Below are 21,062 nucleotides of genomic sequence, written 5' to 3'. Positions count from 1 at the left end.
AATTCTGACTGTTTATTATTTTTTTCCCCATTATCCCATTTAACAAGTTAATGAGTTGCACACTCCTTCAAAGAGCAGTGAGGGCCAGGGACCGGGCAGCTCACTCTAAGCAAGCACTTGGTTTTGCAGCACACCCAGAGAGGCTGAGTTTCGCAGCTGGGCCCTGCTCTGTTCAGGCATGCCATGTCACAAGAGCTGGGTGTCTGAAATAGTCCTTGTCCACCCCCCCAGTCATCCCTGACCCATGTGAGAGCTGGCAGTGCAAAGCCAAGGGTGACAAAGTAAGGCCAAATGGATCGGAGCAGGTGCCGGTGGTTGGCTTCGTCTTGCAGACGCCTCATCCAAAGCGGCTGCCGTGCTGTGCGAGTGTTACAGCAGGCAGTGCAGCAGGTGGCTGCCTCTTCTCCTTTCTCCGCACAGTTGCGCACACATGAGTGTGCTGTTGTCCAGTTGCACCCAGTGAATTTGCCTTCTGTCTTGAAGAATCAGTTCCTCTGCGGTCGCCCCAGGGGACAGGAGCAGTGCGGCCGCACAGCAGGGGAAGCTGATCTCCTGACTCCCATGGCTGTGTCATAGCCACAAAACCAGCCTTCCTGCCAGGGCAGTTTTTTTAAAAAGAGCAAAACAAAAAACACCTGTAGTTCCTGGCCTGCTGCCCTCTGTGTGTGTTTCTTGTTTTTATTTCTCAGACTTGAGGCTGAGAGAGAAGAGAGCAGCTAAGGGCATTTTTCTGTCAGTGGGGCCAGGCCTCTAACCCTCGCTTCCTTCATTACCACAGTTCTGTGAGCTCTGGCTGGTGGCTGCTGTGCCATGGCTTAAGCAGTGAAGAAGAGCACAGCCCTAGTTTCTCAGTGGGATTTGGTCACTGGCAACTGGAAATTATCTGGAACTTGACATCTATGTTGACCCAGGGTGATTTTGGCACAGGTGTGTGGGCCTGGGCCCTATAGAAAAGGTACTCAGATGATAAAAACTTGCATACAGGTGTTTGGTGCCAATTAGTCATCCCTTTAGACAGGAGAAGGAGTAACCGAGCCACAGCAGTGGGGCTGTCTGCATGTCTGGGGTATGACAAAACTGCTGGGGAGGGCAGGTGCCCTGCTCAGGGCCAAAAGGACCTTGAATTTGGATTTGGGTATGGAGGAGATAATGCTGAGAAGATCCCCTGGTGCCCTGTTGTGGAGTTCATCCTCACTTCTCAGGTACCAGGTGAAAGTTGCCTTGTGCATGTTTCCCTCTTTGTTGCTAATGAGTGATCAGAGGTGGTCTCTTTCTCCAGCAGGTTTAGCACACTGGAAGCATGGCTACAAGTGCCGTTCCCAGCGAAAACCTCCCCACGTACAAGCTGGTGGTGGTTGGAGATGGTGGCGTGGGGAAGAGCGCTCTCACCATTCAATTTTTCCAGAAGATTTTTGTGCCAGACTACGACCCAACTATTGAAGACTCCTACCTGAAGCACACAGAAATAGATGGCCAGTGGGCAATCCTTGATGGTGAGCAAGCCACTCTCATGGCTCCTTTTCCATTCTAGCTGAATATGGGCACAGGTAGACCTCAGTGTCTTCCACAGCAATTGTACTTTTGTGTCCCTCCCATGCTGTGGGCTGCCAGGAATCTTATTGCCAGCTCTCCTGTGAGCAGCAGTAACTGACCTTCAGCAAAGCTTCTGGTTCCAGTTGTGTGCAGAAATGTTTTTTGAAGAGCATGAAAACCTTGTGTGTTTCTTACGTGTGTGTAGATCGTTTTGTATGGTGGTTTTCAGGCTACTTGGATTTGTGGTATATTGGCAGCCTTCAGAATGACAAAGGGGTGCCTATTTCAGTCCTCTGCATTTAGCAAGGAGTGTTTAATAGGGCTGTGTGGATAGGCTGTGAGCCACTGTGGCAACCTCCTAGTGTAGTTGGCCTACACAGTCTTTAAGGAGGATGCTATGCTTCAACAGCACTAGGAAGAAGAAAAGTAGCATATCACTTCTAGTTAAATCTGTTTCCTCTTGAGTAATGCTGAACTGCTGCACCTGTCTGCTGAGAAACTCCCCCCCTTTCCTGTTAACATAGTGTCTACTCTGTTTGCATGAAGATGTGCTGTAGCTGGCTATGCCACTCAAAGACAACCTCCCCACAGCTCTGCCAACTGTGAACTCCACAACACAGAGCTGTAAGGTGTCAATGCATGGTTACACTATGCTGCAAATGGCATTTGGGGTAGGCATCCCAGGTGGCAGAATTATACCACAGGGATATTGATGTTTTGTTGTGGCTAGGCTCATCCCCTGGGAAATACCAGTAAGAGGGTATCTAAATGAGGGTTATAACCAGAAGGAGCACGTAATCAAAACTGTCATCTGTTGACAGTGAAGAATTGTAGCACCTCTCAATTCCTGTCATTCAGGCATGATGTTTTCATATCTAGTTACCTGTTTCATTTAAATACACGTTGGGTAGCAGATAGAACTGATGTAACCAAGATTTTCTAGTTCTTTGAAGAAAAGGGGGAGGGGGGCGGGAAAGATGAAACAAAACACCTTGATTTTGTAGGTGAGAAAGAAGCTCTGTATTACCTAAAACTGCAACTCTTCAGTCTGTCATGCAAGAGACAGACTGACCAGAGCTCTAAGGGCAATCTTAATGCTACAAGTTTTGTTTGGCTTTATACATGTATGATGATTAGGTTGTACATAAAGCAAGCAAATATTTTGTACATTAGTTTCCTAAGCTCATGTATATGGCCACTGACAGAACTGAACCAAATTCAGTCTGACTTGTAGTAAGCTCCTACCTCTGGCCTCTTGTCATGAAAGCATTCAAGATCTTTGGTGTCTCAGCATTTACAAAATTGATGTACAGGGTAAAAAATTGGAAGTTGGCATCCATGATGGAACATTGAGGGTTTCGGGCTTTACAATGAAGGCCATAAGTTTGGTCTGACTGAGGTCTTAGTTCTAAGGAAATATCACATGCAATTTAGGAAGTACAGATGGCCCCAAGGTCTTAAAAAAAAAAAAAAAAAAAAAAGCTTTACCTCAGTATTTCTAAACATACTTTAATCTTGCCAACTTTTGTCATGGTGTCACTTGTATTAGAGATACTTGCTTTCAGGTATCTGTCCCATAATGTACCTGTGTAAATTTGTGTTTTAAATACCAGTGTTACATTAAAAAAGTTAAAGATTCTGTTGTAAATGAAATTCATTCTCTCCCATGTATTGCTTGTTAGTCCATAGTCCAACCCTCTAAAATGAGCAGCCTTTATCTTTGCTGGTATTTGCCATGGTCTGATATAATAGTATCAGCTGTTGTGCACATTGATGTTGTCTGAAACAGTCTGTTTTTTTGTAAATTATTTGGAAGACAAAGCATCATTCACTAAACACTTGATATTGTTGTTTATTCAAAAAGAAAATCAAAATCTGACCTGGGGAAAGAGGTGGTTTTCCAACAAGTAGGAACTTAACCATATGTTTTCATGTAACATATGTTTTCATGTAAAAGCCTTTTTATATTTGCTCAAATGAGGTTCAGTGGCTGTACTTGGGCTCAACCAAATTCATCTGTGCCTTTTGATGGCATGCAGGGAATCCCTGAATTTCAGAGTTCTTGCACTCACAGAGGTGAAGCTGCAGCTTCTCTCTCTTTCCCGTCTCTTGAAATTTTTTGAACAAGCAGAATTTTAGAAGAACAGCAATATTCTTGTATGGAAACACGTGAGCCTTTACCATCTTCACAGGAGAAATGGGACATAAAGACTGACTATCACGTGTCTTATGCCACAGCTTTGTGTCATGGGCTTTTTGGATCTAGGACATTCTCAGAGATTGCCATATACTTGAACAGCTGCTCTTGTTGTGGTAACACATGGTTGCATGAATCACTTAAGGCATGAAATTAGGGACAGACGTGATAGGAAGGGTAAAGATGCATCATGATAAATTCTGGACTTCTAGTTGTCTTTTATGGCTAAATTCTTTACAAGCTGATGTGTGGGGCAGCTTTTTTTTTTTTTTTTCCCCAGTGCTTGTTGGTGGGGGGAGTAAGGGGATAAACAAAAGCCTGTTTGCCTCACCCTGCCTACCTCCAAAATAAGAACTAGTTCTAGAAGTTGAGACTACCAACTGTGTGAGGGGCTTCGTAAGTTTAAGTGCACAGAAATTGTTTAAAAATAAAATATATGTTGGCACCCAACAACTTAATAAAAATAAAGCCCACCCTCTTCCAGGCTGTTGCCTGAGCAGTTCTGTACAAAGCATCTGTAGCATGTAATATCCGCACCAGCATTATGTTTAGAAAAAAAATATATATACTTGTGCTAGCCAGCTTGCATAAAGCATTTGGCTTCCCTCCATGAAGACCTCCACCCACATTTATTTGATAGCACTAACTGGCAGTGTGATGTAGTGCTTGACTGTTTTTTTTTGTTTTCCCTTTGCCGAAAACTCTCACTGAAAGTAGATGTAATTGCTTTTATTTCAGATCTTAGACATTGGAGACAAGCCTGAGTCCAAGCTCTTCTTTTATGTATTTGCTTTCTGGCATGGGCAGGCCTCTGTATATATGTTCTTATTAAAGAAGAGTCAATGATTGTGAGATGTATACTTGATGTGTTTAAGTCCAACAGTACCCTGGGTGCTGAGTGCCAAAATGCTTTAATGGTGGCCTTATGCCAGTTTTCTGAGATCCAGTGTTTGGAGGACAAGTGTCATGGAGTAGAAGAGGGCAGTTAACTTGGATAAGGGATGCACCATTTGTGGCTAGCCCCTGTTTTTAGGTTGCTGCCTCCCCAATGAGGCTTTCAGATCAGCCTCCAATTTTCTCTGCATGTGTTATCTTCATTTACTCCCTGCTGTTCATACTGAAATCAGCACGGTGATGTGCTTGGTTAAATGCATTCACACGCAGGTGCTGTGTAGACACATCAGGTCAAAATTAAGTGGGGACCAGGGTTAATCTGCTTTGATTAACTGTTGCTCCAATCGAGTTGCTATCATTAATTTTGCATGCTTCTTTCTGCATGCAGGCTAACGTGGCAATTAGCAGAGGATTCTTTTTTGACGTGGCTGTAAAGTGCCAGTCTGGAATTATTAATCTGGCTGTGAAACCAAAAGTGGTGTCTCAGTACGGCAAAACTTCCCAGTGGTTCAAAATTCCTTATAGCTCATAAACCAAACACAGATTTTAAAAATGGTGGTGAAGAGAAGAGGAAGAGGTGACCACAAACACATGGCTTAGACATGGTGATGAATTGGGCTAACCCCTTAGCTGTCAGTAGCCCGTTGATACCAGTGAAGGAAGGAATTGTGCCCATGTACTAGGCAAAATGAGGTTGTGGTCTCTTCTGTCCTTCCACCAGCATCACTGAGATGAAACTCCCACTGCCCGTAAGTTGTATTCCTACTGCTGAGTGTTTGTTTTACTTTTTACTTCTTGGTTTTATTTCTCCTCCTTCCCACAGTTCTCCATCTCAACCCCTGGATGTTCTTGCATCAGGCTGGACTTGTCTAGTCCTGGTGCATCGCTGTGGAATAGCAGCAAGTGGGCTCCTGCTGGGCTCTCACTCCCTGCTCACTGCCCAGCGTGGCAAGAGCCACGTCTCCCATGCATTTCTTTCTGCAGAGGGTTTTTGCTGCTACTCATCTCAAGACAGGCCGTCTGCTTTTCTCTTCAGGAAGCTTGGGAACAATTCAGCCAGGAGACCGAAGGGAGATCAAAGGTCACTTGAGACTTGCAGGCATAATGGTTGCTTTGCAGCTCTTCTTTTTTCTTCTTTTTTTTTTTTTTTTTTTTTAACTTCGGGTAGTGTCATTGAAATAAATTGTTTATACTTTCCTTCTTTTTAATTGTGCGTGTGTACAGTATTTTCCCTCCCTTAATAGCTTGGATTTTGCAACCTTGAAAGAGGGTTTTTGTTTTTGTTTTTTTTTTTTTTTGTCTTGGGTTGTGGGGATTTTTTTCCTGCCAGGAAAATTTTGATGTTGCAACACAGAAAACAGAAAGCTTTGAATAATTGCCCTTTGTTAGAAAATGAGCTCCTTTAAGAGTTCACATCTTTATTTTGTGTATTGATGTGGAAGCCTGTCGTCTGAAGGCTCTTCTTTTTCCTTAAAGAAAGGGCAAGAATTCAAGTACTCGGGTTTTCCGTGTTATAACATCTGTGTATTTAGTTAGGGCACAGAAGGGCTTGCAAAGCCCCATTGTTTCCCCATCACGTGTTTTTCCCTGTGAAAAGCTTTTATGCCAGGGGCAGTGTGGCCATATCTGGGCAGGCCAGTGACAGAGTGACCAAGCAAAGCACTTGCCTCTTCTTGCTCACAGCGTGGGCACCTTCCATATCTCTGCAGGGTGATTTGGGGTGTAGGAATACAAAATGCAAGCTGGTCCCTGTGCTCCATCTGCTCAACACCCAAAATACCAGTTCCTCAGCTGAAGTAAATGGGGTCATGGGGGCTGCCCATATTCTGCTGATGGAGGGAGGATGAAGACTGGACGTGGTTTTCCTCAGCCTGAGACTGTCTGGTTTGCCTTGTCAATTCAAGTTAGGCTTTCCCTTGACCTTAACTATGAAGCCATGGGGTAGCTGGGAATGGAGCCTCTCTCTGGCCCCACCTTTGAAGCAGAGCTGCTGTGCAGAGAAAAAAGCAAGACTCAGAAGTGCCAAGAGGAGTCTGGCTCTGTAGCCCATGATGACAGCACTCCCCTGACAGTGCCACATTCCTAGCTCTGCTCTCTGCTCCAGGGACTTTCTGTATTTTGCATTAAGAAGTTGAAGAGGCACAAAATGCCTGGAGTCAGCCTTCTTGTTGCTGCTTTTCTCCATGGCGCTGTGAACCCAGGTTCCTGTCTGCCTGCAGATCTGTCTAGCCTCTTCAGGGCTTGCACACATGCTGCATGTAGGTAGCCAAAGGGATGTCACTGCGGACTGCTTGCAAAAATCAGGTCATACACATTGTGCTTGCCTTTCTGAGCAAGAAATGAACGTGAGCACAGACAGAGGTGAGCTTTGTGGTGCCTTTTTGTGGAAGGCAAGGTGCTGTGAGAGCTGCTCTCAGGTCTGGCTGCAGCAATGTGCAGATGCCATTGGTGTCTGATTTGGGATGAAGGGTAGAAAATGGTTTTAACCTGCTTGTCTGGTCATCTTCCACTCCCTGAGATGCCACAGAGTGGAGAAATTCTTGTGTTGATCTGTCTACCTGACTGCCTGGTAATATGCAGGTAAAGGCATAGGAGGCAGTTCTGCCTAGGCATGGAAAAAGAAGAGCTCTCTCACACAACCAGGTCTGGGCTCCCTCAAGGCTGGGAATGCTGTTTTTGAGTCTGCAGTGAATCCAGCCTAGGTTCTCGAAAAAGCAGTGCCATATCTTGGATTTCACATAGTCCATATGTCTCTGCCCTTGGCTTAGGTGTACGTGCCTGTGTCTCTGGATGGGGACTCGGAGCACACCTGGTTATAGAGGTGCTGCCACACAGAAAACACCTGGACTCACCGAATGCTTTTATTTGGGCCATAGAGCCTCCCAGGCTCCCAGGTCTGCTCAGAAGTGGTTTCTCTGAGCAGCCACCCTCTTGCCTAATCCATCAGGACTCACAGGAAAATGGTGTGTAAAGCTCTAAGGACCCCATTAACGCAGAGCTCATCCTAACAGTTGTGGTCACATCCACTGGAAGGCAGAGAAGGCCATCTCTTTGCTTAGCAACCTCTCATCCTCAAAGCAAGGAGACCTCATGCTGGGCTCTCACAGCCTCATTGCTCTTAGTTTACTCTCCAGCTCATTTGCATGGTAGGTCTGTGAAATGCCTTTTGCACAGCTGCCTTTGGATGTCCCTTCCTACTTCCGACACAGTTGTTGGCTTCTCCTCACTGCTCACCCCGAGGCTTTCGTTAGTGCTCCTCCTTGCTTCCTCTTTGGTCAAGTTTGTGGGAACTACACCAAGTTTGTGCAGCACCGGGAGAGGGACTTCCGACAGCAATCTATGAATTTGACTTCAGTTCTTGGAAGAATGAGGTAGGGGAAACCCGCTGAGCTTTCTTCCAGCTTTATTTCCACATTGGCTTTTATGTGCTGCCAGGGTGGCAACTGCCAGTAAGAGGCAACTGCTGATTTTAAAGAGTACCAGGGGAAGAGAGCTCACAGTTCTCCTCTGTTCACGATTATTTCTGGGTCTTTTGGGCATCCTGTTTGCAGAAACTGGGATTATAAGGATGTGAATGCTCCTCGCCCAGCTGGGAAGCTGCCAAATCACCTTCGCAGTTTCACCTTTCCAAGGCTTCTGCTTGTTTCCTCATTTCTGTATGTAGTGGTCCTGCTGAAGCTTTTGTGCCAAGACATTGCACTAGAGGCAAAGCTGCTTGCATCTGGCCCTTATTTGGAGCTGGTGCTTTCCAGGATGTGTCCCAGTTCTGCCTACAAAAGGATGCCAATCAGACTCTCACTGTTTCTTCACAATTTGTGCAGCACAGACCCATTAGGATAGGGTGGCTGTCTCTAAGAAGAGCACATTTAAAGTTAAAACAAGGACTTGTGGCCAACCACGTGACCCTTGACTTCGTATGAAAAACCCATTGGACGTAATTTTCACTGCTGTGTCTTGCTTGGATTTCCGAAGTGCCATTTTAAATGCTGCCTGGACTTGCTCTTCTTTCTATGAATGCTGCAAGTGAATTCCCTGTAAATAGCAGCTGCTGACACAGCAGCCCTGCCTAAGTTTAGTGTGATGCTATGGCCAAGATCCAGGAGAGGTAGGAGTGGCAGGAGGGTAACCCCTGGCTGCTCACTGGGGATCCCCACAGCCACCAAGGCTCCATCCCTGCCCTCTCCCGGGGGACAGCAGGGCTTTGGAGGGGACAGCAGCTGGGCATGGATCAGTGGGTACAACAGCAAGAGGGGGGCTGGATGCTCCTCACAGGAGGTTTGCAAATGTGTCAGGGCGAGGGGAAGTCTCTAAGCAAATTGCCATGCAGGATGCGGCACATCCCTCTCCACCTTCTTGCCCTCGGCTTCTGCTTGGGCACCTGCCCTGTGCCAGGGGGAGGACGGGCAGGAGAGCCCAGCCTGCTGCACCCCACAGGTTGGGTGTGTGAGAGGGGAAGGGAGTGTGTGTCTGTGTCTGTGTGTCTGTGTGTGTGTGTGTGTGTGCGTGCATGCGTGTGTGCGCGCGTGCCTACATACATGGGCTGTCAGCTCTCAGCCTTGCCCTTGCCCTGACATCGCTTCCAGCTGGTGCAGAAGTCAGCTGAGGGCAGCCCAACCTCTCCTTACAGGTCGGGTGGATAGGAAGGATTAATTTCCTTTTCCGTCCCAGCCACGCAGTCCTGGCCTTATTCCACAGAAGCTCTTCTGCCCAGGGCATAGAAATTCACCAGTGCATGCAGTGTCATTGGGTTGTTTTTCTTTTTTTTTTTTTTTAATTTTATCTTTATTTTCCTTCTTTCTTGTCTTTCCTTTTTTTGTATGGTCCTTACAAATAGCTTGGCCACCTTTGAGCTGAGACTCTTGTTTCCTAGACTCAGGGGAGGGAGGTGGGATAAAAGGCTATGAAAGGACACCTGTGACTTTCTAGCAAGTTCCAGCTTCTCAGCAAGCAAGCCTAAATCTGGGAGTCTCTGCAAGAGCCTAGAAGCTCTTTTCGTCATACAGGTTTCTGGAAACAGCCAGTCAAGACCAGGGAGGGGAGGCAAATGAATATGGCTGAGGATCTTTAAAGGGTCTGCTATCAACAAATATCTCCTCCAGCACAGCTGCCTTTCCTCCAGCCACAGAAGAAAGGGGTGGGCAGGTCTTGGGGCATGCTGTGTCGAGCGTGTCCCTGTGTGGCCACCCCTGCTGATTCAGCAAGGAATGCTGGCAGTGAAGTGGGCTTTATCCTAGCTTCATCTGGAAATCGGGACAGCTGGAGTGCTTACCCTGCAGGGAGCATCTTACTGGGACTGTGGGCCTGCTTGGACTAGAAAAACCCGTATCGAGCCCTGCTGCTCTGTCAGCAATATCAGCAATATGAACCTGCCACTGTCTCCATCCACCAGTGCCCAGGGCTTTCCCTGTCACTTGTGGGCAGCAGATGCTAACGCTGTGGCTGTACAGCGGAGGTGGAAACAGTTTTCCCACCCTGCACAGTTGGCTGGGACGTGAAAACATTCCTAATCTTCACGAAGGTCTTGCGTTTGCCTCTAAGGTACAGCGATGCACGTGGACAATGACTTCAGAGCAGCCAAAGCGTTTTGAACTCACCCCTGGTTTGTGTTGGTAGCCTAAACTGCTGAACCCCTTTCATACCCTTCTTCTGCCGGCCAAAATCGTGGCAGCGTACTGAGCTGGAGCCTGAGAACTGGCAGTGCTAATGTGCATCGCTATGGGGTGTTTACCCAGAAGGCAGGTGTAGGGCTTCTAGATGTGGTTCAAGAAGTAGCTGATGGGACAGCCTGGGAGGCAAAGTGCCAGAGAGCCAGTAGGTTCTGGCCACACGGGAGATGGGATTACTCTTGGGGAGCAGCAGCTGGGTTGCTGCCACAGCCAGAGATGTTTTAGGGGATTTGAGCATGGATCTAAGCGTTGTCACTGGCTGCCCTGGAATGCAAGCCCACACACAGCAACATGACTGCTGAGTATGATGCACAAGTCACTTAAAGCTTTTCTGCCTGTTATAACTCTTCTGAATATCAAAACATGACTTGCGACGGTGTCTGTAGGGGAGTTCAAGGCTGTACCATCTTGCTCCGAAAGCGCATAATTGTGTACAAATAATATGCAGGCACTGAGAGAGGGAAGATACTCACAGCTATCACTCTGGGTTATCTCCCAGCTCTGCTGCACCACAGTCTGCAAATTGTCCCTGACATTTAAATTGCCATTTACTTGCTCTTCCGGTCTTGGATTTTTCTATGCAGGGATCTGAGAGATCTGGAAGAGGAGGAGGAGATGGAGCTCTTCAAAATGTGTTGAGCCATGTCTTGGTAGAGGAGAATCTCCCTAGGTTCAATAACGTTTGATATTTTGAAGGAAAATAAATTCCCTATAGTCTTCTCCATCCCCTTGTCCCTCCAACTTGCTTTCTTGAAATCTCACAGCCTTTGAGAGGACCAAGCCCAGCAGAGGTGGAAGGGCTGGACACACAGCAGCGATAGCTGCAGTTTCACACAGTAACTAAAAACCTTCATCTCTGTTGTCCTAGTTCTGGATACCGCAGGCCAAGAGGAGTTCAGTGCAATGCGGGAGCAGTACATGAGGACTGGAGATGGCTTCCTTATAGTCTACTCTGTGACAGACAAGGCCAGCTTCGAGCACGTGGACCGCTTCCACCAGCTGATCCTCAGAGTCAAAGACAGGTGGGTGCTGGTGCTCCCCGACCCCACTGCAGGCTGTGCCAGGGGTGGCTGCATGTCCTCCCCATTTGTGACCTCCTGCATGTCCCAGAGTCATTCCTTGTGTGCTCCGTGTAGGTTTGTAGATCTGCATGAGGGGAATGAGAAATAATTTACCTCTTCTGATAAACATGTAGTTGGTATTTTCAATGTGGAAAAGCTCAGTGAGTCCTATGATGAAGTGAAAATGGTTTTGGAAGGGAGAGAAGCTCCAGTCAGAATGGAGCTAACAAACCCTAAAAGGTCTTACATGATAAGGGCCTGGAAGAAAGTGTCTTGAAGGGGAAAACACCTCGGGTTGGGAAGAACTCTATTTCTTAAAAAGGCTTTAATGCAGTTAACTCATCTTACTATGCAGCAATGAATAAAACATCTCTGTGTGAGTGGGTAAAAGCAAGACAGGTTGCCTGCTCCTCTCCTTATGCGCGCGTGGGAGAAGGTAGCGCTGAGGGCTTAATCGTGGTGAGCGATTGCATCCTGGCAGTCTTAAAGGAAGCTGCCAGGGCTTTATCTTGCAGATAACTCCCTCTTCCCGTCCCGCTTTGAGAGATGATGAGTCCTTTCGCACTGGGTGGAGTGTGAATTAAGCTCTTATATGTCTGCAGCTTTGAAACACTTATTTTTTTCCACTCATAATGGCTTTTAATTATGGAAGTCATCAAGAAAAGCCACCAGAGGGTTCAGGCCTCGTTGCTGGCTTCCTTTTGCAGTTCTGAATAACTTCCCCACAGGAAGGGTGGACGCATATCATGTGAGGTTCACAGCTGACAGCTCTTCCAGTAAAGCATCCAAAGCAGAGCCCACGAGAGTGAAAAGTAAAGGAAAATCCACCCTTTGATTTCATCTAAATGAACAAAAACGTCAGTCACTCAGCCTGCCTCCCAGATAACAACGGCGTTTCCTTCACTGCCAACTTAGCTTAGGGCAAATTCAGCCTGTTTCGGAGAGCTGAGGAAGACAGGACTGTGTTTCCTCTAACCTGCTATGAACAGACATTGGTTTTATTTAATTTAGCTTCATGAAAATAAGATGTGGCGTTCATTGTTTTGCTCTGGACTGAAACTTTTACCCCTTCTTGTGCTGTACGAACACAGCGGCAGCGTGTGAGAACCAGGAAGTGAAACTGCTTTTGTTTCCCCACGCTGGAGTGCATAACACCAGGAGTAACACTTCATCCAGAGCCTGAGATTGTTCATATTGCTGTGATTTGCTAAACAGCACAAAAAAAAGAAACTGTCTTGCCAGGCCTGTGCTTAGCTAGGAGCGGGACATCACCCAATTTTCAAACCAGCAGCCAGTTTTGAGGGTTCAAAATCCAAAGGAATAGCAGGCTGCTGTTTTAGCAGAGCTGTTCAAAGCCTCTGTCCCCTTTCTTTGCATAACCTTAATTACAGTAAAACTTCCAACTATAGTAGCTTTGTCGATCTAGCAATCGTACAGCTTACAACAGGGAACAAAGTCCCCACAGAGTTTTATGCCTGATGTAAACAAGGCAAATGAGATGCTGTCCAAATGTAATCCCTCTCTTATCAATGTGCCACAAGCTAAAAGGAATCAAGTAATTCAGACGAGCAAGCGTTTTGCTCCAGAATAATCAGACTGAAGATGTATCAGTGCTCAGGTATTAATGTTAAATCAAATCCACATTATAAGAATGAGTAACGGTAAGAACCATTTAAAATGCAGAGTGCAGTACAGTGTATTTCCAGCCAGAGCAACGGGGCAGCGTGCCAGGGAGAAGATGGAGCCCTTATCGTCTCAATGAAAAATGACACAGAAACTCTGTTTGAAAATCCAGGAAAGTCTTTTATGCAGCAGTGAGTGCGGCCAGCTGCTCCTTACCCCAGTAAAATCAGCTCTGTTACAGCAGAGAACATAGGAACTATTTTAAGAGAGTTTAAAGCTAAATAATGCTGCAGTAAACATCAGTGATCAGAAGTTACCTCCTCCTTCCTAGCAGTGGGTAGAAGCCACGCAGCACAGCTTTGCTCTGTGTAATGCAGCTGGGGGAGAGGCTCTTGTGTGGAAGGTGGGGTGGGATGGAACTGCACTGGCAGCACCTCCCAAAGCATGAACTGGCTCAGTTCAGTCACCAGAGCTACGAGGACTCTGCCAGGGTAGAGGATGACCCACATGCCTCGTCAGGAAACCCTCACGCGGGGCATGCTGTGGATGAATGGGTCTCTTCACTTGTGATGTCTGAAGACAGTCACTTACACACCTGGCAAAGTTCAAGAAATAACAAGCAGTATTGCAGAGTGAGATGTTCTTGGTACAAAAGGACGGTTGTTCACCAGGCTTTTGCTCTGGGATTAGAAGCAGGAGATGGTAGGTAACAGCATCTGGAAACACAGCGAAGCTCTTTGTTTCACTCCAGCCTCCTCCCAGCTACCCCTGCCAGTCTTTCAGTTGGTGTTGGGGTAACAAGAGTCATTTGGCCTCAGTTATTTTCTTCCCAATGTGATGTGTCCCTAAGTGCCACCTTCGCAAGTCTGTCTTTTCTTCTTCATAGGTGCTTTCAGTGAATGAGCATTGTTCTGTCCACTACCAGGACATGAACTAATTCCTCCAACCTCTTTACCTGGCAATGACTAGTAGCTGCTAAGATATGCAGTTATGAGATGCCTTAACTGTTATAAAAGAGTCCTATTTTCCTGTTCAAGATCTGCTTCCATGCCTTAGTTAATTTCCTTCTACAGCAGCAGACTAATTTTGTAGTTCTTTAGCTAGTTGGATCTTCAGTCTATTATCAAGTATTGCAGTAATGATGGCACTTAAGTCCCTGAAGTGCCTGCAAATAAGGGTGGATGCGTGCAAAATATCAAGATAAATTTTTATGATATGAACGTGCATAGTATGCGTAGCTCAGTCTGGTGGTTGATGCCTGGATGATCTTTCTTTATATGTTATGTGGCATGTCGTAGCCAAAAATGCTCGATGATATCAGTATTAGAAAGAGAAACTCATATTCAGTTCTTTGTATTGTAGTCTGCTATTAATTGTTCTTGTTGTTTGCTTGTTTTTCCCCAGAGAGTCCTTTCCAATGATTTTGGTGGCGAACAAAGTTGATCTAATGCATTTACGGAAAATTACAAGAGAACAGGGAAGAGAAATGGCAACAAAACATAATGTAAGTTTGCAGGATTGTGTAATTGCTCATTGTAAGTCCCATTACAGGCATTCAAAATGGAATTCTCTGCTCATTTGGAGCTGAATTAAAGTATTTTTCTTACAATCAAACATTTACAATTGCACTTCCGACTACCACAAAGCAGTAGCTATAGAGTTCCCTTTGGGTGGGGTCAGTTCATCATTGAAACCAGAAGCTCTGCAGCACACCAGGCTATAGCAGATCTGGGGCCATCATGAAACCAGGTGCACAAGCTGTCTGCAAGTGATGAGAAATGTGAATGTTCAAAATGAGGGAAGAAAGTGCACCCTCTTGGGGTGGAAAAGCAGTCAGGAATTAGGAATTATACCCAGGTGTCCATAAGAAGTAGGCTTGTTAAAGATAATGAAGTTACAGGGCTGTAAAGCCTGTATAAATCTGGCCTACCATCTTAGATCTGCATTATTCATACTGTAGTTTAGCCTGAGAAATTGGTCTTGGATTGGTGTAGATCACGTGGTACTCCACTAATCACCTCTAAATGCCAGAAGATACCCAGGGGGAAGCAGCAACTCCCATAGGAGGAACTTAATGGAAAGGTAGAGGCAAACAAGCCTGAGACCTTTTGGCAGCTTGCTGTGCCTAGATGGCAAACTGTGCTGTGTTTCTAAACAAGGCACAATGGGAGTTTGTCAGGGCAGGTCCATCCCATGCCCCTTCCTCAAGGAAGCTCACTTCTATAGGAACAACTACACCTTGGCCTTACGACACAACACGATGTATTCATCTGTAGGTACACACTTTGGAAAAGGATGTGTATGCAAAAACTTTATCAGAAGGCAATTTTATAAATCTGCCAGAGTGCTGGACAAGCACTCTAGGAGGCCCCATCTGTCTGTCAGACTTTGAAGATCATTTTAAACTGAGGGGGAATTGTAGTCATGAAATATTCATGCAGTAGTCCTAATAAAACGTGGCAACCAAGACTTCCTGGCAAGTGCTCATCTTTCAACAACCCTTGTCTATTTTCATGTCTGCAAGCACAACTTAGGGGGAGAGAACATCTGACTACATGAAGTCTATGATTACTCTTCCCCAAATCTGAGCTTTCTGTGAGCATGAATGTGTTGATAGCAGTGTCATGACAGCAGTTTGTTTACTGGTATTTCTCCAGTCTCTTAGGCACCCAATTTCTCTAGCCTGTAGGGTTTTTCATTTTGAAACTACTTTGCTCCCAACGTATTAGCTGTTACAAATCTCTTTTGTCATGTACTTCTCTCCTTCAGATTCCATATATAGAAACTAGTGCCAAGGACCCACCTCTAAATGTTGACAAGGCCTTCCACGATCTCGTTAGGGTAATAAGGTAAGCTGCAAACACTTGGCTCAGTTAGTGCCTGTAGATGGGACACGCAGAAGTCCTGGTCTTGGAAGCCAGGAGATGACTTTTGAGGGCTAGAGTGTGGTGGTTTGGTTGGAGGTGGGGGATTTCTGGGTTTTATTAAGCTTCCTTGTTTTGTATGTGCATATAGATGTTACTAACCAGTAGTTTGCCTTTGCAAAATATCAGTATTAGGCAGTTTGACAACTAGTTGTGGCCATGACAAAAATATGTTAGTCACTCAGCAATGCAAAACTTGCTGTAATAATCGGCTTTAAAAGGCCAGCATTTAAAGCTTTGGGCTAGTAATGTGGGTTTTCATAGCATTGTCATCTCAGGGTCTCATGTTGCTCTAAGTTAAAGGGACTGGCTCTAATTTTATAGGTAACTTTTTGCTCATTAAATGGAAAAAATTAAGCCATTTTATATGAGAAACAGCATGACCTAATGGCTAAGCCACAGGTTTCCTCCTCAGACAGCAGAGGTTTATTCCCAATTTTGGCACGAGCTGCTTTTGTTCGCTTTGGTGAATGCCTGCTCTCTGGGCGAACCCAGCTCCTGCTGCTGTTCGCAAGGTGCTGCCGTCCAAAATCCTGGCTGCCCCGCAGGAAAAGAGCTGCATGCACATCTCAGCTGATAACCTCACATCTCTCAGAAGATTTGTTTTTTTTCTGACATGGGTTGTCTGCCAGATTTTTTGGGGCCTTAGTTTCTCATGTTTTGGGAGGGTGCTGAGCTGAGATAATGCTCCTCCCTGCCATGCAGTCAAAGTGCCTTGCTCGGCAATTAAACCATGAGGCATTTATTCACAACGTCTCTGTACTTGTGAACATCTTAGCATAGCACAGCCTCGAGTCAGCCTCCATCAAAAGCAGATGGTACTGCCCACTCTTCCCACATATCTGAAAAGCAGGGGGCAGAAAATCTTTGGAGAGCTGCAGAGCTGAGTTGGAAATGTCCCAAGCTGTTTCCCAACTGTTCTGGAACTCAGCATTAGTTGGCCAGATACTCCTTTTTGTTACAGTGAGCTCTTACCACAATCTATTCTATTCTGAAAAGAAAAGAAAAAAAAAAAAAAAAAAAAGGAAAGAAAGAGACACAGCAAAAATAAGATGGTAAGGCTGTTTGCTTTCTCTGTGTAATGTGGCTTCAGACAGGCACAGGCTGGATGGAGCATTTTAATGATCCAGCACTAATTTTTAGCCCTGAAAATGCACTCCATAACATCACAAATAGGTGATCTATTCCTCAGTTCCCGAGTAGTTACAAAGAGTTGTTGCCAGCCATATGAGACCCTTCTGAACGTGTATGTTCACAAGAGCTTGCACTGTGGTTGAGACTTACAAGGAGCAGCTGAGGCCCCTTGGTGTGTTCAGAGCAGAGCAGGCTGAGGGGAGGCCTCATGGCGGCCTGCAGCTCCCTCAGGAGGGGAGCGGAGGGGCAGGCGCTGAGCTCTGCTCTCTGGGGACAGCGACACGACCCGAGGGGACGGCATGGAGCTGGGACAGGGGAGGGTCAGGCTGTGGGTTAGGGAAAGGTTCTGCACCCAGAGGGTGGTCGGGCACAGGCACAGGCCCCACAGGGCTGCGTTCATGACACCAACCCTACTGGAGTTCCAGAAGTGTTTGGACAACGCTCTCAGAAATATGGTTTGATTTTTGGGTGGTGCTGTGCAGAGCCAGGAGTTGGACTCAATGATCCCGGTGGGTCCCTTCCAGCTCAAGCTATTCCTTGATTCTATGGTTCTAAGATGGAGAGCAGAGAGACGTTGTGTGATCTGGTTATTTGCCACAATGCAACTTTTCCTGGTCTTTGGACATTGCAAACCGTCTGCAGCCATATGATGCTATCGCCCACCAAGCACCACTTTTCCTAAGTGAGCTTTACCAAATAAAATGTAAATGTACAACTCCCCAATAAATATGCTATTCCTGGAGTGCTTTAAGAATTCACAAGCTCCTGAGAGCCCATGTTAGTTTGCAGGGTGAGGACTCATTCAGGGTTAGCACACTTCGTGCTCCTTGCACTTGGCTGATACCCACTTCATGTAATTTTTTTTTTTTTTTTTTTGCAATAAACTATTGTCTGAAAGTAATCCAAAAAGGATTGGGTGACAGAGCTTGCCCAACAGATCTTTAAAAATTCCTAATACATCTTTCGTGCTCCAGCAGAGTATACACAAGCACCATCACAGCAGAAATCTTGAATGGGTGCAGTACGTGGTTTTCTGGATCTCTAAAACCATTCAAGAATGCTTGTGGCTGCTCAGTGTTTATTCAAATTGAAGTATTTTCTTATTTCTGCTTTCTTACTCTGAGCTTTTAAGTTTCATGTTTTTCGTGCCAGCAGCCTTCATACTTGCTGAAAACAAGTCTTGCTAGTCAAAGTTGAGTTGATTTTTTTCAGATTGTTGCAAACATTTGAGAGTTGAGGCTGTAAGAAAAACATCAAATAAAGCAACAATGATTTGTCTCCAAATTTTGTCTCATTCTGCTCCAGATAATGTGGTCTAAACACTCAGCTTAGTGCCTGACATATTACACAGCAAAAGAGGCTGGTGTTGAGCTATTCAAGCTCTTAGGTTTATTATTTAGGCTCAGAGTCTGTGGAAGCTGCCTATGTTCATATGGCTTATCTTGCTATGAAATCCAAGTCTACAGCCTGCCTGTCAGGTGTTTGAACTACAAAGCCTTCTTCTGTTGAATTTGCAATGCTGGGCTGACTTGAGTGGCTGGTGCGAACAGGTACAGCTCCCCTGAAGCCAGTGCACTTTTTGTCACTATTGCAGCGTGACAAGACTGGGTATAGCTGATGGCGCAGAAGTGTCTGTATAGCACCAGGTGAGGATCTGAGTCATCATTTAACCATCAAGCCTCTTTTAAACAATATGACTGAGCAATATCTCATCTTTAATGAAAAGGGAGAAGCCATCAGCAGAACATCAGATGAGATGGAAATAGTATTTTAGAGGTTGCTCACAACCCACCTGACTGATGGGGGCTGCTGCAGCACAGTGCAAGAGGGCTGGCAGCTGTGTGTTGCTGATGGCTGATTTCAGGCAGCCACAGGAGCATCTTCCTGGGGCCAGCCCCAGACAAAGGCTTGTATCCTGCTCCCGGTGCACTGGTGCTCATCACAACTTCCAGGAGAAGGCCAAAACCTTTTTGGCAGCATACACTATTTTTTGGAGAAGGGGAAAAAAAATTATGAAGTCGACATCAGTGCAGTTGGCTGGGGGCAATTCTACGTGAAAGTAAATCTTTCCAGGAAGGTCTGTTTCTTTGTATACCCTGTATCAATTTTGCCACCTTACCATAATGAGCACTAGCAGCAGTGTGGTGGATGAGCTCTGTTTCCCAGGTGAGCATCCCTACCTCCCAGGTGAACTGAGCAGCACTCTGGCAGGGGAGGAGAGGCAGCAGTCTCCCAGGACAGCTGGACTCATAGTCCCCTCTCAGGACGTACGTCCCTGCCATTAGCCTTGATGTTTGGTTATGGCTTCTTTCCTCACAAAGGGCGGTGGTTGCTGCTACCTGTGTGGTTTGAGAAACCACGTGGTGGTGGAAGGGTGTATGGAGATGAGTATACATGCCAATATAGAGAGTCATAGAATGTCCTGAGTTGGAAGGGACCCCTAAGGATCATCAAGTCCAACCCCTGGCTCCACACAGGTCTACCCAAAAATTCCGACTAAGTGCACGGTCCAAGCACTTCTTGAACTCTGACAGGCTTGGTGCTGTGACTACATCCCTGGGGAGCCTGTCCCAGTGAGTGACAACCCTCTCAGTGAAGAACCACAGCTATGTATATATGCACCCTAAGGTGCCTTTCTGCTGGCTGCCCAGGGTTCTGGATGGCAACACCTGAGCCAGCCTGCTGGCTGCTTGTGTCTCACCTTATTTTCTTTCCTCCCTCCCTCCCAAAACAGGCAACAAATCCCGGAGAAAAGCCAGAAGAAGAAGAAAAAGACCAAATGGCGAGGGGACCGAGCCACAGGCTCCCACAAACTCCAGTGTGCCATTTTGTGACGGGAGCGCCCAGGAGCGCCTTGGACGTCTCCCTCCTCCCCCCGACCCACGGCGAGGCGCAGCGTGAGGCCCCGCTGGGCTCCCAGCGGCAGCTCTGGCTCAGAGGAGGCGGCTCGAGGGGTCCGGACCCCGGGGTGATCGGCCGGAGGGGGCTGCGCCTGGGGCGCCGCAGGAGCCGCGCTAACAGGAGGCGGAAGGGAGCGGCAGGACCTCGACGCTCGAACATCCCCAGCTCCTTCCAGGGGCCTCCATGGTGTTTGTTTAAAAAAGAAAAAAAAAGAAAAAAGAAAAAAAAAAGTGTTGGTTTTATCTGCAAACATTTCTCCTTGTGACCCGTTTATGAACAGCCATGAATAGCCCCCTGTTTGGTACAGTCGTGAGTGTATGTGTGGGGGAAGGGAAAGGGCTTTTCTCTTTTTTTTTTTTCCCTTGTCCTCTTCTCCTTTTTCGTTGTTTGCTCAGCAAGCATTGGGTTGCAGAGAAACATGGCTGGGGTTAGATTTTTTGCACTGAACTCTCTCCTATGCGGCAGTGCCAAAACACGACTTCATATGAAAGTGCATAGATTTGAAGGAAGAAAATGAATTCCAGCTGCTCTGGGTGCTCCAGACATTGTGTCAGACTCTGGAGGGCAGCCAGCTCACAGACCATAAACTCCAGCTTAGGAAAGGAGGTTTGGGCTTGGATATTTTTTTTTCTTACCCTTTGTCAAGAGGTTTTGTTTCTGTTTTGTAACTTGGGGCATGTCAAAGTTAAGATGTTTTGTTAACCTGGAAGTATTTAAATTAAAGTAATTTACAAATGGAAGGGTATGTCATCTTTGGGGGAGGGGGAGAAACAAAAATTGAACTGAATTTGTTTTCTGGGTGTTGAATTTCTCCCTCATAAATGTGTGTAAAGTGGTGTGATCTAAATCCCTCGTTAATATTCCTTAACCTTTCCCTGCAAAGCCACTCTTGGGTAGATGGATTGTTTTGCTTTTCCCAGGCTCATCTCGTGCAGAGACAAAAAAAAAAAAAAAAAAAAAAAAAATTGTTTATGGGCTTTGGCTCAATGTTTCTTCATTTCTTCTCCCCTTCCTTGAGAGTTGATGACTTGAAAGGAAGAGGTGTTTTTAATATGGCTCAAGTGGGATGTGTCTCTTCATAAGCTTCGTGTATCTAAAACTTTTCACTGAAAACAGCAGAGACTAAATA

At 46.1% G+C, this 21,062-nt stretch overlaps 1 protein-coding gene across 13 annotated transcripts in view; it reads left to right on the top strand.

Moving 5' to 3' along the window:
- MRAS (muscle RAS oncogene homolog) overlaps positions 1-20,673 on the top strand; it is a 40,476-nt gene extending 19,803 nt beyond the window's left edge. For 10 of the 13 annotated variants that reach the window (XM_084524678.1, XM_084524667.1, XM_084524675.1 and 7 more), the window contains 5 exons: positions 1,280-1,493; positions 11,159-11,312; positions 14,379-14,478; positions 15,744-15,823; positions 19,767-20,673. In XM_084524678.1, the coding sequence (XP_084380804.1) occupies positions 1,301-1,493; positions 11,159-11,312; positions 14,379-14,478; positions 15,744-15,823; positions 19,767-19,866 (627 nt within the window). In that variant the 5' untranslated portion in view covers positions 1,280-1,300 and the 3' untranslated portion in view covers positions 19,867-20,673. The remainder of the gene's footprint in view (positions 1-1,279; positions 1,494-11,158; positions 11,313-14,378; positions 14,479-15,743; positions 15,824-19,766) is intronic. The other 3 variants (XM_084524672.1, XM_084524669.1, XM_084524676.1) reach the window with 1 other exon arrangement.
- Positions 20,674-21,062: the final 389 nt, after the last annotated feature.

The sequence above is a fragment of the Aythya ferina genome (genome assembly GCF_964211825.1).
Source record: "Aythya ferina genome assembly, chromosome: 6".
Classification (NCBI taxonomy): Eukaryota; Metazoa; Chordata; class Aves; order Anseriformes; family Anatidae; genus Aythya; species Aythya ferina.
Note: the sequence above shows the minus strand (reverse complement) of the source record. Positions and strands in the feature narration are given on the sequence as shown.